This window comes from Phalacrocorax carbo, chromosome 3 (genome assembly GCF_963921805.1).
Source record: "Phalacrocorax carbo chromosome 3, bPhaCar2.1, whole genome shotgun sequence".
Classification (NCBI taxonomy): Eukaryota; Metazoa; Chordata; class Aves; order Suliformes; family Phalacrocoracidae; genus Phalacrocorax; species Phalacrocorax carbo.
Genome location: NC_087515.1, coordinates 36,266,214 through 36,284,170, shown reverse-complemented (window position 1 = coordinate 36,284,170; position 17,957 = coordinate 36,266,214). Strand labels below are relative to the sequence as shown.

The following is a 17,957-nucleotide window of genomic DNA, read 5'->3' as shown; positions in this document are numbered from 1 at the left end:
GCTATGGCGCGATGTACACCCAGTTGGCCATACTAAGTTTAAGGAGGTTTATCTTCTAGAAGACAGGCAAGGGCTATGCTTCCAGAAACCCTGAAGTTTTAAACAGCCTCTTGTTGCTAGCAGGTGGCATAAAGTTTGGCAAAATATGTAACATTGTAAAGTAGTCTGAAGGAGTCCAAGACATCTATATATATCAATGCTTTTGAAAGGCTTGGTTTCCTTGGTGTGCAGCATTCAGGAAGTAAAACTTTAAGAGCTACTCAAACAGCAACATGATGTGAAGCCCCCACATTTCATGTCAACACCCATTCCAAGAACAGTCCTACTGAGTAAAATATTATCTCTAGTATTCTGAATGAATATGAATCTAATTTGTAATATGGCTGTGCCTGAAGCCTCAGTTTGTCTTTTTACGTCCCACACAAAGTCTTGGCATACAACAGCTTGTTGTATCAGACATCTTTATTTGCTGTATTGCCCAAGTGTACAAATACTGAATGTAGTTATAGAAATTCAAAATATATTGTAGTAGAAATCTGCCTGGGAAGTGGAATGTTAAGATATTTACTTTATAAAATTACTACACTTATACAAGTCACTCCACTTGCAAGTTTTAAATATATCAGGGCTATGAAGAGATAGATTACTTTATGATCCTGCAAAAAAGGAGTTCTCCTCAGAAAATGTTTTCTGCTAGATGAAGTCAGTCAACAGCAAATTGATTTCTTACATTTGACTCATTTTGAGTTATCAGCTAACAGGATGTTTAGCTACATCCAGACAATTCATACACAATCCAGCTCCCATTTATACCAAGAAAGTCAATGCATCACTATCAACATATTTAAGTATTAGTCAAACAATCTCAGTGACAATATTTATTTTAAGCTAATGAAATCAAGCCAATAAGTTGCCCCTGTCCATTGAGTGCAATTGATGCTTTTTTCACATTTTTCAGAGTAAGGCGCCTTAGTTCTTGAACAAGTCAATACAGCTTTGCAGGAGAGAGACATTGTTCTGGAAAGGAAGAGAATTAATTTCAGATGAGTATGACTGACAATTTAGATCCTGCCTTCCACAAAGTAGTAGCTTCTGAAATAGTAGGTCCATCCCAGAGTTTTGTAGCCTGTGACAATGCTAAAGAGCTTATACTGCAAAGACAAGCATTCAGGCAGTAAAGCATCAAAGTCAGATCATGCAGTCTGCAATCTGCCTCTTCCTGTACACCTGCAACCATAACAGTTTGTGGGAGAGGGGCAAGAAAGAGTAGTAAGTTTTTAAAGTGGGCCAAACTGAGCAGCATTGTCAAGCCTTTTGTATGTCACATTCAAGGTCAGCAATGAAGTAGCTACCTGTGATGAAGTTCAGGACTCTCAGGGAGTGGGAAATTAGACTTTCCTTCTTCAAAAGAAGCTGAGGATGCACAATTACCTCTTCCTGAGGCTTTCTGCTTTGTTCTCTACACTAAATTAGCAGAGTCTGTAACCTTTTGTACACTTTCCTGGATTAGGCTGGCAGTATATGGTGTGGTCTCCACAGCCTGCTTCAAAATCCTACTCAGTAAAGCTTGGCAGAGGTTGCTACAAAGCCAGTGCCCCCTTCACTGACAAGCCAAGTGAGAAAGGTTGACAGCTAGACCACAAGCTGCAGGATGTGCTCTCACAGCACTCGGGAACTCTTGAAGCAGCAGCTGCTTCTAGATGCAGGCGGGGTCAAACCCCACAGATGAGGCTGCCTCATGGGAAGTTAGGTAAGCTGTTGTGTACACCTGCAAAATTGAGACTTCACCTGCAGTACAATAGGCTGGCATCCTAGGAGTGACAAGCTGAAAACAGTTTTCCTGCATGGGACAGATAAGACTGTCAGCATTTGGTTTTTGTATGCACTATACCTACAGCTTTTCACTTCTTTCCTTCCCCTCTACCAATCTCAGCTAAAGAGCTCAGCTGTTCTATTTAATACTTCCTAGTTCTAGAGGGAACCCAGTAAATCCTCTAAGTTACACAGTACTCACTTCTCTCAAGCTATGCCTGTTAAATTCCAAAAAGAACACACCTTTGCATGTTTTATTTCCAGTTCTGCCATTTCAATTAGGTTTTTGCGGAATGCAGCTATTCTCTTCTGTTTGAAGCTCATCAGTTCTGTGGGGAAAGAAGAACAAACAGAGGTAAAATAGATGTAAAGTGTGACTGAAGTTTCAGTAATGCCCCTTATGTTTCATGAGTTCTGTTGTACAGCTCTAGTTACAGTATTTGACTAGAAAATCTTCAAGAGTTAGTCTTGCTGTTTCTAGCCGGAAGATGCATTCATCATATGACACTGACATCTTGGTGGGGAAACAGACAGCTTGTCTAAGACAGAAAGGTTTTGTAGGAAGACAACTGGAACAAAACAGAAGCCAGCCACACAAGCTCTGTGAGAACACAGAACATCTAAAAAACCAAGAACATTAAAGGAGTGGCATGTATACCTTGAAAGCATGTTTCTTCTGTTGTGTATTGTCCAAAGGCATCTACTAAGAACCAGCATCTGAAACTGTATGAGGCACTCAGCTGTACTGGGACAGAGCAAAAGCCTGTTTGCTGTTCTAATTGAGATAATCAGAAGCCTGAGTAGTTACCCTTCAGGTGGAGGCTGAGAACAAGAGTTCAGTCTTGAAAGCAAGTACTAGGGGCTTATAATTAAGGTTGGTCTAGTACTGACATTGCTCTGCTTCAGACAACCATTCTTAAAAATATTTAGCTGCCTTAATTTTACAGGCATCTATACTTCCCTTGGGATGTGCAGACTACTTGCTTCAGGAGAGCATTCAGAAGGCTTCATCAGCCAGAAGTCAGATGGAGACCTGGACTGCCTTAACATTTCCCTTCAGTATAAATACAGCAAAGCCTGTTTTACCTTGTTTTGCAGATTCCGAAATCTTTTCAAACTTCTGACAACAATCCTGCTGATGTGCCTCAGCCAGCCTGACGTCCTTGCTCTTTAGTCTGGCTTTATCTAGAGCTTTGTTTGAGTTTTCATAGTCAACAAGAGCCCTTGTACGTCTGTACAGAAGATCCTGAAAGTACACAGGAATAGTGCAAAGCCTTAAGAGGACTACTTCCCAAGTTGAGGTTACAACTACCTTAAACAACAGAAGGTTTCACTTCTTTCAGCACCAGATTCTGCTTCTTCCAACAAGCTATTATAACCTGCTATGCTCTTAGCATAGCAAGAGAAGCCTTTCACCAGCACAGTATCAAGTATTCAGGACAGCCACTTGTGCCTTAGTCAAGGAAGTCTGAGGGCTACTGTAGACATCACTTGTTCCCTTAAAGTAGCTTTATCCTTCTGTGAGGTGGGCCTCTTCACTAAGGAGTAACAGGACTTTCTGAATTCCCTCAGTGTATCCCTTACTGGAAGTAGACTATCAAGTAAAACACTGGAGATCTGACAGTTTGACTGAAGTGCTATACTGACATGGACATGAAATGCAGTACAGGTCTCAGCACCAATTCCTTTCTAATCTAGCAGCAATATAGTCTTAATATATAAATAGCAGTACCCCACACAGAGGGAATCTGCAGTGAGTGTTCCAGGGTACATGACATTAGAAGTATGACACTAGATGAAGAGGCTGATCAGGTTATACCTAGATACCATTTCTCAGCATAGTCACCCCCTTGCCAAGTCAAGTATTGGTTAGAAAAGAGTTGTTGGCAAGGCTTTTGCAGTCACATCAGTTTACCAAACCCCTCTTGGAAGTCCAGACTCCAATAGCCTTCACATGTTACTGCACATTCATAATGAAATACTTCAAGAGTTGGGATTTACTTCAGGACTTTTAATTAGCCATCATCAGTTTTACTGACAAGTCATGACTACTCAGGCAGGGGAAGGGTTAGAATGCTGCTGAAAGCTCAAATTCAGTTTGCTCTAGCTTATGTACAGAAGTCTAATAGTTCTTCCTCTCCACATGCCAAAGAAAAACAGGTCAGAGATCTTAAACAGCCTTTCTGTAAATGGGCTGGACTGCAGCTAGCCAATATATATTTTTTAAATTCTGCTGTGGTTTAGGAGTCCCACACTGCTAGGCAAAACAAGGGTCCACCTTCCTGTCTTCTTAAAGCACAAAGAATACCATGAGTGAGTCATGATGTCCATAATAACTGAGCTTCAAAAAGCTATTCTTACCTTAGCAGCTTCTATATTGAGCATGTAGTATCTCAACAGTTCAGAGAGCTTTAAGTCTTCATCAGATGAAACTCTACTCTCTACCTTCTGCAGAAAAGATCAGATAATTGGTACTTAACAGGAAACAGCAACATCCAGATTCATATATTCTTTTTTCTCCCCAAAACTTCTCTTACCCTGAGTTTCTCAAAGAGCTCAGCAACTTTCAACAAGTACCTAGGGGAAAAATAATTGCATATAAGTTTTAGACACTTCTTAGTCTGATAAATGCCAGGATCAACTGACAGGAAAAAAAATCTGAAGGTTGATGTTCACTCCTCCATATAGACCCAGACAACAGCTTGAAAAGTACTCAGGTCTAGGCAAAGACCTGGACAAAATGTTCAAAGCAAGAAGTGCTGATTGCAGCCTAATAGACTAGTACAGTTGAGCAGCTAGACACCATTTAAAGTAACACTGATCTTTAGATCAGGAAAGTGTTGTGGAAAAATTCCCTGCTGCTACTCTAAGAGGGATGAACCATCTTTTTTTATTCAGGTGTATACTGTTTTAACAAGGTCTTGGTAAATTGATAGCAAAGTTTAGAGAGGTGGAAGAATTCAGCTCAGAAAAGGTGATTAGGCTCCCATAGCTTAAAAAACTCTATTATTCTGGAACTTCAAAGGTCCAGAAGATAATATAGGCCTAGTATAAGCTGTGGTTGAATTTAACAGCACATTAGAACACAGATACACAACTGCTTCCTCCCATATTCTTTGGGAGTTTGTGACCTGAAAAAAAAAATTCAAGGAGACTTCTGTTTAGGAGCTTTGATGACTAGCACAATTCAGCTCTAGGGCACAACTAGGAAAAGATCAGCTTGTTAAGAGTCAGATGCAACTGATAGTTTTAGGTCTGTTGCACTAGGAGCAGCAGAGGAAAGAAAGCTTCAATGCCACTTGCTTGAAATTCAAGAAATTCAAACCAGCTATGACTCAATCCCCTGGATTTTACAGAAGGAACTTTATATTCCCAGTCTCAAGATATGTTTATGAATAGTTAGAATTGCTTACTTTTTGATAACTGTAGGTTCTTCTAGTGCCAGGCTGTTCAAGCAAGCTGAAGTATAAATATAGTCATCTGCAACATCTGCAAGAAGAAGACAAGGTTTTCAGGCTGAAATCAGCAAGTCTGCAAGGTCTTTAGAAAGGTCTTTGAAAAGATTCACTTTTGTGAGATCTTGTCATCTTATCTGCTTTTGAACACGCATCCTTGATTCTGTTGTAGTAGTTTACAAGAAAAGTCTTCTCTTGCTCAAAAAAGTCTTCTACCTCCTGAAAGAGAGCATGACCTCTTAAGTCAGTTACATTACTGCAGAATACAAGCTCTTCCCTATTTTCAGAAGAGCCAAAGAAATAACCATAGCCACCTGAGAATTATGCCTGTCTCTACTGAAGAGCAGAGTTCAGGACAAGACCCTGAGCCAAGGGTTTGACAAACCAAGCTGTTTGGCAAGTTTCTTCATAATGAAGTGAAGGTGGACTTGACACTCAACTACTCAAAACTGCATGTTGTCTGAAGCAACCAGTAAGTTGGTATCAGAGAGCTACAAACTGTTGGAATTTTATTTCCCAGGCCTGCTGCAACACAGTAGTTAAGCAGTAAGCAGTTTACAAGCTTGCTTCACATCCACAAACATTATGTGTACGGTAATGTTTAGGACAGCAACTCTATTAGAAAGAGCTACCACGGCAACATGATAGAAAAGCTGAAGCTGGACCAGTTACAGGAGTCTTTGGTATTTGATCTCATCTAGTACAAGCAGAGACCCATAAATAATGTTTGTTCAGAGCTCTGAAGTAGACAAAAGCCACAAGCATGTTTGCTGGAGGTGTAATTTCTTCTTCCCCACCAGTATCAGGTATTAAGGCAACTCTTGTACATCTACCAGAAGCTTTAAATATACACTTAAAAATTTAACAGCCTGTATTGTCAATGTCTTATTGCTGTAGAAGTCAAAATTAACATGGGCTACTCCACCCAACTTGGGACAGCAGTAACAAGGTCGGTCAGCATTAATAACCGAGCCTCACACACACCCAGCCTGAAGCAGACATAACTAACTGCCCTGGAGTGGGAGGAAAGAAACAATCCAGGTTATGCTAAGTAAAAGGTAAACCAACTACCTTACCTTGACTCCAGAGAAGAGAACTTCATCAGCACTCTTTACCACACTTTTTAAAAAGCCACCAAACATCTCTTTTGTGTTTTTCCTCCGAACACTCAGCTGCAACAGAGAGGCCAGGACAGCTTTAAAGTCATCCCAAGGTGGGGAAAAAGTTACTATTTTGACACTTGCAGTATTGTAAAATCATTTATATCTAGCATATGACAGAGCAGGCTGATTTCCAAGCTCTCCATAATACCCATAAGCTGTACAAAGATGGCTCATGTAACAAATAGCTTGACATGAACTTGTTCGACTGTTCTGTGCCACAGATTTTCCCCATTCCCAGAAAGGACTAAGTTTCTCCTTACATATCTCAGATCAGCCTCCATCACTCAATTAGGTGTAACAAAAGATATGCAGTACTAACTTTAATACACCTCCGTTCTTCCATTTTAGGACTAGGCAACACACAGCACAAGCACACCTGAACAATACTTGTTCCTAAGATGTCATGACATACAAAGGTGGCTTCCTAACCAACTTGACCTGGATTAAGAAACACTGAGATTTCTAGCAGAAGAAGGTCTAAAGGTCATGCTTTCATCCCTTAATTATTTCACAGAAGTACTGGCAATATCTTCTTGCTGACGCTGCAGATAGAATGTTATGTAAATCTGACTGTGCCCAGAAAAGTGACAGCACTCCTAATACCTTGCCTCACTCTGAAAGGAGGGGACAAAAAAAAAAGGTGTCTTACATCCTGGTCATACTCCAGGAAAACATGAAAATTGCGATCTTTGCTGAGCACAGGATGAGAAGAAATCCGCTGAAGGAAGATTTCATGTGATGATACAGTCTTCTTGAAGACAGCGAGGTATTCACTGAAAAAGAACAGACTGAGATCCCCTCTTGTACTGCCTTCTTCAATATACAAAGAATTGCTTTAAGTTTATCCAGTGAAAATATTCAACAGCATGCTTCTGAAATAGCTAGCTAGTGATAGAGAAGCTCTTTTCAATCTCTTTAGCTAGGAAGCTTTCCCAGTTTGAGAGGAACTTTTGGCAACACCACAGCTCCAGGATTTTAAAGATTATGCAGCAGCAGACACCCTTCAAAACAGTCACACTCAAGGATCAGTTACCACTAAATAAGTTGCTCTCCCAGGAGGCTTCTTTAAGTGCAGCTTTTCACAGTTGACACGTTCTACTTACGCTTCTAGCTCTTGCTTCATTTTGGCAAACTCTTCTTTTGTCATAGACACTTCTCCTTCCCCTAGCTTCTGCATCTTCTCTCTGGGACCATCAAAGTCAGGCTTTGAAGGTGCTGGAGGTATCTGGCCAAGGAATTGGTTAGTGATAGATGCTAGCAAATAAAGTTTCCTACAATCGCTTCTAGCCTTCTCTGGAAGGAGGCCCTTTTGCCTGGTAATGGCAAGCCAGCAAGGCTCTGCACCCAGGAATTCTAAAGGCACATTGATGTCTAGGTCCCTGTTTGCCTCTCCCAGCTCTGTGCTACCCCTGCCCCAGGAAGAAAACAACTGAGAGGAACAGCCTCTCTAACCCATCCATAGCCAGCCATCTTCTGTGGCCCACAGGGCCTCCTAAAGAATCATGACAGAACACACAGGCTATATTTAATAGAGTATATCACTGTGCTGTCTTCAGGCAGATATTAATACCACCTTAGAGTTGGGAACTCAGAGCATTGAGCTTTTTTTGCTGCTCCAAGTTAAGCAGAAATTTAAGACAGAGCTATACCATTCAAGTTGTTTATGCTTCCTTCTGCCTTAATTGCCAAAGACTACCAGAGCTATGAAACACTAGTAACACTGGTAAAGCAGACTTCATGTCCTTACTAGTATGCACTTTAAATCACCATACCCTTTCATTTAGAATTACATTTTTTAGGAAGTACTTACAATGAGTCCTGCATACTCCTCAGTTTCAGTGAGTGTATCATGCAGCCACACAAAGTCTTCATGCTGCCTTGTAACTGAAAACTCAGGGCTTTGAAAAGCTGGCAGCGTAGTCTGGAAGAGAAGATATAGAAGCCCTACTGTTTTGTAAATTAGTGCTTTTAGAAACAGTGCTGTCTGTTTCCAAAGGAAGCTATTTTGCTTAGTAAGAGCTTCGCCTACTCCCTTTTAGCTGAGCTGGCACACATTTGAGAGCCTTACTACTAAGGAGACTATTTAAAGAAAAAGCACTGTTGTGGAACAGCATTAATGCAGTTTATTCTGTGAAGCTTCCAAGTAGCTGGTTTCCCCACCCCTACCTCCCAGCCTTCTGGTGTCAAGCTAGGATTCCTCAGCAAAGCCAATCTAGTGTATTAGCTACATTGTCTCTATTTAGAGATCGTTCAAGTCTTAAGTAATCTGAAGTTTCTGCATATACCTCAGAGTATACCCTCACACCACCTTTAAGTGGTAAAGCTCCATCTAATTAGATTTCCTTCATTGCCAAGCCCATCTTTACAGGTACGTGTATTGCAAATACAGATTACTGGCACAAATTTATGAAGACCACTTTCTACACCATGATCTTACCTTAGTATGCACAGTGAACTTCACTCTGTCCTTTTCACTTAGAGCATCAGGTATATCAATTTGGAGAGAAGGATCAATGTTCAGGTCTACAGATACAGACCTCAGCTGCAACACAATGCACAGTATAAGCCTTGGTCAAGGATCATGTAGATTTAGTGAAGCTAGACTGATCATCTGCTGTCAACAAGAACCACATTGCACTAAACCACTGCCTCCAGGAACAGCACATATGGACAAGCATGACAGCCTTGACACTACCAGCACATCACTGACAAGCCTTCCCATCCAAACAGAGGAAACAAAAGTACTTCTCCAGCTTGTTTACTCAGAGCACATTGAGCTGAAACCTATCATGCCATTTAGAAGATCACAACCACCCTAGTAGTTCCCCCTTCATAACCCTGTGCCCCCACAGTATGTGGCAGAACAGCTGACCTTGGGGAAAAATGGGGCATGTAACCTCTTTAGACTCCCATAAAGTCTAGGAGCCAATTGTTTGCCAGAAAAAGGACCAGAACACAAGAACACTGTAGCACTAACACTGCACCCGTTTTATTTTCAGGATACCTGGCATCATGTTACTAATAGTAAATGTGCATTCTAGCAGGAATGAAATAAAGACCCAGTAAGCTGGTACAAGAACTGGCCTCAAAGATGAGCTTTGCTTTACAAAAAGCTATTTACTACTTGAAGCTGCAAGCCTGTTCCTCTCCTACATCAAGATTTTGTCTTAACCTTCCTAGACAAGGCTTTGCGTCTGGCAACATTTTAATGCTATTTTTTTGCCCACTTGGAGCACCTCAGAAGATGTTTCCAAGCACACTACATGAGGAATGTTTTACAGGAGGTCTCACATCATACCAGGTTCAATGAAGACCAGACTTGCCTTCCCAGTGCTTCAGACAGGCCTTAAACAGAGTCAGCATCTTCCTCTGGGGACTTATTTCTTCATTCCAACAGCCTACACCCAGAATACAATTTCAACCGCACTTAAACTTTCCTAATTCAGTGAAATAGAGCATCTTCAACTGAGAAGGCTAGGTTATACACCACTAACATCCTCAAGTCATAATCCTACTGAAATTCTTACAAGGACAGCGCTTTCCAGCTCAGAGCGCATGAGGCCTGGATGCTCAGCATTCCGCCCTGTTCTGGGAAGCCAGGGAAGTGGCCAGATTGTGCTCATCAACAGTAAGATTCAGTATAGACACCAGCACATTTCTCTCTCCGATTTACAATTTGAGCTTCCTTCATCAGGTTGTACTTCACTGCTTGTACCCAACCACTGAAAATAAATGGCTTCAATTGGTTACAGGACCTCAGAAGCAAGCAAAACAGTTTAGTAATCTATACTGGGTATGCCTAAGATTAATGCATACATCCAGGCCTTACATCAGGTAGAATCATGTGTTTAGATACCAAGGAATAGACTTTTACAAGCTATTACACACTAGTGATCACCAGCTTCAGTCATCTGTTTTCCAGAAGCATGCAGGAACCTTAGCATTACGGTAGTTCCTGTGCTTTGAAACCTGCCTTCTAAGAGGCCCTCCTGTGTTGTCGTGCTGCAGCCTAACAAACCATTCTTATTTTCTGCATAAGGGAGAAACTGCCAGAGATCAAGGTCACAACACAGGAAGTTTGCTGAAGATTGATTGCCAGAGCCAGGCTGAATCCCAAGGCTATCCTTTATAGAGATAATTCTGAATGCCTTCCCAGGAAAGCAAGCTCAAGAACTGGTCCACAACTGATGTTGTTTCACCACCCTGCAGCACAGTAGCATACAGACCCCAGCAGCCAGGAGCTTACCCCAACCACCTGCTAAGCACAAATTTCAGCACTGAAGTCCACAAGCAAACAGTGCCAGACAGCATCTGAACAATCATGTCATATCACAGATAGCTTGAATGCTGCCTTAAGGTTCTGTAAAGCTGCATAAGAACTGTTGAGAGGTTGCCCCTTTTTAGGGTAAAACCTTGCTTTCAAAAGCTTTGGAAACTCCCTCCCCCTAGTCTGGCCATCTGTACTACAGCCCAGATCTGGTAGACAGTAAGTCCCTCTGGCTGCCTGCAGAGGACACAGCTGTCAGGCTAGCATGCACTTGCCTCTATCCAGCCTGCCCCTGCCTAGGCTCTCACTACCACTGACGGTTACTGCTATCATCTATGATCAGGCTCTCATGCAGAAGTAAGGGATATGCTAGCCGCTCTACCCTCATCCTTCCAGCCATGCTAAAAAGACCTCTATTTGTTGCATACTAGCTGTTAGAGTTAGAAGGAGATCCTTTTTAAGCCTTATGACTACAGAAAGACGTATGCAGCACATTGAGCTTCCCATTCTGACTTTTGTAGGACAAAATGCCTTTGTCTCATCCTGGGTATTGCCTTGGCAGCAAGAAAGGACATTGAGCTTACAGAGCATGCCCTGGAACACAGTTCTTAACAGTCCCAGCACTGCTCATGTGCAAATAGACAAGGTGGGACTCCAACCAAACAACTGCTTCTCTTCAGCCACTTTATGGGACAGACTATATTCCCCTACAGGCATGTGATTCTGGGACTTGCTAGGAAGGCACAGACCAAACAGCACAAAAGTGTTTGGTTCAGAGGTCACTGACACTGGTTTAGGCAGAAGCTACCCTATTCAAGCACTAAAGGAAGGATAGGTATAAGGTCACCATACTGACATCAGTTTCACTGGGAGCACAGCTCACTGTCTGTTGCCAACTGAATGAAAGGCAAATTGGTCCATGTTTCCCAGCCAGATAACACTAGCAGCCAGAGCAGTGAGATGCAGACCCCAGTGTTTTGCATCCTGCTTACTTATCTTTACTGTCTGAAAAGAATCAGCAGTGCTAACAATATGAACTGCTGAGTCTGGAAAGTATGATAAGCCAAAGGAAACTGCTTCCTCTCAGCTAAATGAGGGAAAGGATTACACAAGTCAGAGAATCCTGAATTTGTGAACTTTCTTACTAAGTGTTGTGGAGAAGGTACCCCATAATTAGATGCTGCCTGCATACCCCTCTGTGCCTGGTAGTTGCCTGCACGAGAGATGGGCAGATATGGCAGTACAAGATGGTACTGCTTTGTCAGAATAAAGGAGTTCACATGTCACAGGCATCTCTCCCCTGCATTAGCACCATAAACTGCAGAGGCAATGGGACAAGAACATATAACCTACAGCTTCAACAATCGCCAGGCACACTACTGCAGGAGAGCTTATTGCCCCAGCCAGGCCACTGCAGGCTCAAACATCAAGTGTATACCTGTTTGAAGACAGCACAGTATTATAACATTCACCCTTCAGGAGTCTGGTGTTCAGTAAAGGACCTGGAGCCGTAAGAAACATAGGATTATAAAACCACCGGTCTGCTCTAGTTTTGTGAGGGTCACTGTGGGCTCCTAACTCCAGGCCAGAGACCTTTAGAATTACACAATCACAGCAGCAAGGCTCAGACTACAAAGAGAGCATTCACACTGTCTGACTTCAGGACAGAGTGCTTTGTTTCCCTACAGAAAGGGCTGGGGCAGCATTTCTCCAATAAACTAGAAGCAAGAAGCCCCCCTCTTGTTACCACAACTCCATAAGGCATTAAACCACTGCACCTACAGCAGATGTTCCACACCAACCCTTGACCAACACAAGCACCTGCTCCTGCAGCATTGGCATCTCAGGACCTTTGATTCCACCATCTCTCCTACACCCATCTCACAAGCAGGAATGAGGACCAACTTGCTTATGGTCATATGAAGGCTGTGCAGAGCAGAGGAATTAAACTTCCATCTCCAGGCACCAGGCTTATTCCTTTATCACAGCAGGTACCCAGCACAAACTCTTCCCAGGAAACTACTCCATCTGAGCTCTCCAGTCTGCCGAGCCTGGCAGCTCCTTTGTAGCTGGAGGTACTTCTCTGCTAGGACTTTATTGCTTCTTCTCTGCACTCAAAGCAGTGGGCAAGAGAACTGAAGCTTCCTTATCCCAGTTACCAGAAATCAGTCTGTCCCTCAACAGTCTCAGAGGGACAAGGTGAAATATAATCCAAGCTCAGCAGCTGGTGAGAGATTATTCCTTACTCACAGCACATGCCCAAAGAGGTACAGAGGATGGTGACTCCCAGAGCAGCACAGTGGGGAAACAGCTGGGTTGAGCTGCAATCTGAAACACTCACCCAGGCCCAGCACCATGCCCCCACTTTCATCTCTCATTTCCCTTTCTCAGAAAGAGCTTAGAGGCTTCTGGTTTGCAATTACTACAGCAACTGTTACAGCTGCTCTTATGCCTTCCACTTCTAGGCTCAATCCTCTTTAGTGACTTGTATTCAGATTCCCAAGGTTTCTTGAGTATTCAGGTAAATTTTCCCTGTTCAGTAAGGATACTGTCCACCACAACTGACCTGGATATTAGAACAAGACATCAGGCAGAGCCCTCCAGAATAACAGTCAGTCATCATATTGATTAGTATTTCTAGCTTTAGGACCAGAAGACTAAAAATAGCTATTATGGTACTAATTAGGGCACTATGACAATCACCTGATCTAGAAGCCCATGAGAAGAGACAGCAGAGAATACTACTCTGACCAATCCAGGTAGAGTTTTACAGCACTTGCTTTTTTTCTGTTGCTTAGATATGTTACCAAAAACAAAAGAGCTGGATAATTTAAATAGGATCTGGTGCTTATCATCAGCTACACAGGCTTCAGCTTGATAGACATAAGTTTCTGATCAGACCTCACCCAGTGCAAACTCATCTTCACACTTGCAAGCATCCAGTGGAAGACAATGCCATCAACCGCTTAGCTCTGTTGAGTGGCCTGAGCTGCTGCTTTTAAAAATCACACCCTTCTTTGTTTTAATATCAGTTCTGGATGACTCAATGTTACTTCTGCATTCTAACAAAAGAATCTGCCATTGCAAGCAACTGTGTAAAACATCTGATTGATAGCAAAATAAGAATCTGTATTTGTTCTCAAAGTCAGATTAATCCAGGGGTTTTCCACATAGCTGGGCGCCCAGAAGGAGCAATGAGCCCTTCCATGAAGGTTTACATGTTAGAGCTTTCTTCTTATTGCCAACTACCTTATAAAACCCCTCTCTTACTGATCACCTCCCTGCTGTCATTCAAGCAACAGCCACAAACAAGACTTCAGTAGTAATTACATCTGCCACTACCCAGCATCCATTACTTTTTACGGAGTAGTCTTTCTAATTAAAGGATTTTAAGTGCTCTCCAGAGAGCACTAACAGATCATGATGCTTTCTGGCAGTTTATACAGAGTCTTCAGTTCCAGAGGGCCCTGTTTCAACACCCAGGAGTTAACCAGCAGACTCTCAGAGTATCTGGCTGACAGATATTAGTGGCATTAGTTGCTGGAACCACATTTCAGTTGTATTCAGCACAAGTGGCTTAAGATTCCCTTTAATCAAGATACTAAAAATATGTCTGAAAGTACACTGCATGCCAATATAATGGATGTGAAGCTTGAATTTCACAGCTAACTTGCTGTTAGCTCTCTGACATTCAGTGAAACAGTCCTGAAGTAGTCCAAGTTACCTATAACCAGGAAAATTGAATAAGCCTTCTTGCACGCAGCTTCCATGATGCTACTTATGCCATAGAAAGTGATTTCCCAAATTTGTGACTTTGGACAGTAGAACTCCAGTGATGCAATGGCTGAATTATTTTGCTTTAAACAAAGATAAAGAGGGAATAACAGCTCAATTTAGTTGCATTGAAATGGTATTCCTCACCAAGTGCACTACTTGCCAAGTAAGCAGAAGGCAGCCTCTATAGCCAGAGCACCTGTTGCCACTGGCTGTGCAATAAGCTGGCCAGATCACTTAGCTCTCCTGTCTGAGGGATCTCTGCATCACTCTCCACAGAAACCTTAAGTGGTCACTCACCTCCTTACAAAGGGAGGGAGCTGTGGGAAGGACACTAGCAACATTCAAGGATCCTACATGCCTAGCAAAAGACTCTAGCTTATCTTGCCCCACCTAGCAGCACACAGAACATCTCCACCTAACCCACTGTTTCCTCAGCTCAAGGGGTGAAACAGCTTTGGCAGTGCAGGTCAAATCCACCCTGCTGCAGCAGTCAGCCTACAGAGCACAGCCTATGGCTAGACACTGTTAGCCCATATGCCATCTGTAACATAAAGCACATCCAGCTAAAATGGAAATTGTGCAACAGAAGCAAAGCCCTCAGCCACAATCAGCATCAACAAGAATGTTTTGCTGATCTGCAGTGAGGTCAGAGCTGGTGGTAGGGAGTCTCAGCAACACAGCCTCACCATGCTCTCTACCTCCCATGGATTTGAAATGTCGTCACATTAGATCAAACTGCTGGGCCAGCTTTATGGAGGCTATGTGTCCTTGACAGTATATGTTATCCTTATCCAGCAGCTTTCACCTTGCTGGTTCATCTCCCTACTTGCTTTTGGGTCCAGCAGCATGCAGAAGCAGTTTTCTTGCTAAGCATAAGCAAGATCTAGTAGGTCCTCATTCTCTCCAGAGCATGTAGAAGTTGTCTAGCACCAAGAACCACTGTTCAGGAATGATAACAGCAAGTCCCAGGCTATACCATTTTGTCTTCCACTGACTGTTCTGAGAAAGGCGGGCTACAATACTCTCTCAGCATTTTAACCTAGAACAGTGTAACTGCAGACTGAAGCCTTTAAAATACTATCAAGCCATTGACATTATGAAATACCAGGGTATTTGCACAAGGTTATCCTGGCAGTCCCATTACCCATGTAACTTTCTGAAGTGCCTTTTCCTCCCCATGACAGATTACACCATCTTTCCCACTGCTCTTCCAATCACCCTTATCCTACCCTCCCTTCCTCTTCCTACATATCCTGATCCTCTCCTGCTTTACCACCTCAGGGTCAGTTTTTAGTTTATACTTACCAACGATTCTTATTCAAGGTTAATACCCAATGAAGCTCCCTTTATAGGCACAGGCTTTATCTACTGGCCACATACCAGTTCCATGTTGCTGTTTCTTTAGCTAAACAGAAACAGACAAGAAAGGAGTACTTTATCCTCCCCACTGCTGCTGGAATCCCAAGACAGCCATACTACCTGAAACAAGCTAGTTAATCTTTGTTCTTTTGGCATTAGAGTTTGAAGCTTCTCCTGCCCTCACTTGGGAACATCATCTCCTCCCCCCAATATTCCTGTCTGCTAAATAAGAAAGGCACAGAAACACAGTTACCAATTGCTGCAAGACAGCTGATATTTTACCTTCCCCTCCACCCATCACCTGCAGGACCTGCAAGCCCGTAAAGACTTTCACCTCAGTACTCTCAAATGGCAGATACTTGAATACTAGTAGTTTCACACACAGCAGAAAGGTTAAAGCACTGGCAAGTTCACAGCTCAAAGCAAATAACTAGAAAACACTTCAAACTTTTGTCTGTTCCACTGGATCAAGATTATTTTAAGATTCATATGCAAGAAAAGCTGATGAAAATAAGCTATCACAAAAAGTTATTCAAGGCAGGTATATTTCTAGCCCTCAAGTCAGATAATATACAACTTCCAAAAGGCTATAGAACACACAGACTGAAAAGACTTAAGCACCCTTAATAGCTTAAAGCACAAGTCATCTTCCTGCAAGTGAGGTAAGCTTAGTCACAATGCAAGACTACATTGGGATGCAACAATATGAAAGTCAAATAGGCAGCTCACAGACTGTTACAGAGCTGTCTTACCTTCTATTCAAGGTATGTTGGGGGTAGTTATTAAACCAGATAGGCTAGGTAGATTAAGCCAGGCAGCTTGTCCAGATGTGAAATAATTCAAAGCACTATCTACACGCACACAAATCAATTCATAAAGTTCCTATTTTAGTATTTAATATGCATTTCCTGAGAAGCTGAGAGTCTTAACATTGGGTTACACTCCATGCTCCGTCAAAGGCATAACCCTCCTTGGCACTTAAAGTTTCAACACTACTACAGAGAAAGGAAAACCAAGTCAGCTACTAACATGACAGCCAAAGGAAGGAGGCATCACAGGTGAAGTGACAGCTGACAGCCTCATTAACACAGGCCACACAACCAGGAAGGCTGGTCACAGACACACAAGGCAGCTGACCTGCTGAGGAAGAGCAAGTTTCAACGCCTCCAGCAGAAGCACCCACAGCACTCCATCGCCAGCACCCAGCCACAGGTCCTGAGGAGCAGGCCCAGCTCCAGCAGCACCCAGGCTGTGCTTGTCACCCTACTCCCACCACAGACTGGGTGTTCTGCTCACAGCCTGCACTGCCCTGGGACAGCCCCTTCTCCTCCTTCCCACCCTGTTTTTCCTTCCTTTTTCTCCCCCCTTTACCCTTCTCTAGGCCCGTCTTCCCTCAGGGGCAGCACCCCGCGCTCACCCTGCTCACCCACCCTCAGAAGACCCCGGGTACAGGGCGCAAGCAGCCCAAGAACCACGAAAGCGAATAACTGAAACACAAATCCTAAAAAGAACCAAAATAAAAACCTGCCACTGCTCCGGTGCCGGCGGGGGGAAGAGAGGGCGGGGAGCGCCCTCACACCCCGCGGGGCCAGCCCGGCGCTGAGTGCGGCCCACCGCCCAGCGGGGCACGGACGGATCCCCACAGCTCGCCTCGGCTGGACCTGGGCCGCCGCCCTCACCTTGCTCTGTGCGTCCTCCCGAAGCAAAGCCATGTCGCCCACACACGACCAGCCGCTCACCGCCTTCCCCGCTGCCGCCGCCGCCGCCTCATATAGCCCGGGGCGGAGCCGCCACCGCCTCACGCCGCTAGCGACACACCCCCGCCGGCCCGGCGGCCCCTGCGCCGGCCGGCCCGGCTCCCGGCCGCCATCTTGGATGAGGGCAGCGTGCTGTTTGCCTTCATCCAAGATGGGTGCCGTAATGTTTTAAATTTTTTGCCTTGCTTTTAAAGATTTGCGTTATTCTCTTTAGACTTTTTCAAAGAACACTCAAAAAAGTGAGCGAGAAAAGGCACGTCGCCCTCAATGCTTCACTTCATCGAGCTCCCCCAGGCCCCACCGCGGGGGAGGGGCCCGGGGATGGCGGCTGGCGTAGAACTACAAATCCCAGCGGGCCGCGGGGCGC

General features: G+C 43.7%; 1 protein-coding gene across 1 annotated transcript; it reads right to left on the bottom strand.

Annotated features, from left to right (window-relative positions):
- Nucleotides 1-444: 444 nt before the first annotated feature.
- SNX5 (sorting nexin 5) lies at nt 445-17,622 on the bottom strand. Its single transcript, XM_064446491.1, has 13 exons — nt 17,513-17,622; nt 8,868-8,972; nt 8,241-8,351; nt 7,534-7,655; nt 7,080-7,203; nt 6,344-6,439; nt 5,381-5,486; nt 5,226-5,301; nt 4,350-4,389; nt 4,174-4,260; nt 2,899-3,058; nt 2,056-2,141; nt 445-1,017 (listed from the first exon to the last, which is right to left on the bottom strand). The coding sequence occupies exons 1-13, from the start codon at nt 17,543-17,545 to the stop codon at nt 970-972; spliced, it is 1,194 nt and encodes a 397-aa protein (XP_064302561.1). The 5' UTR covers nt 17,546-17,622; the 3' UTR covers nt 445-969.
- Nucleotides 17,623-17,957: the final 335 nt, after the last annotated feature.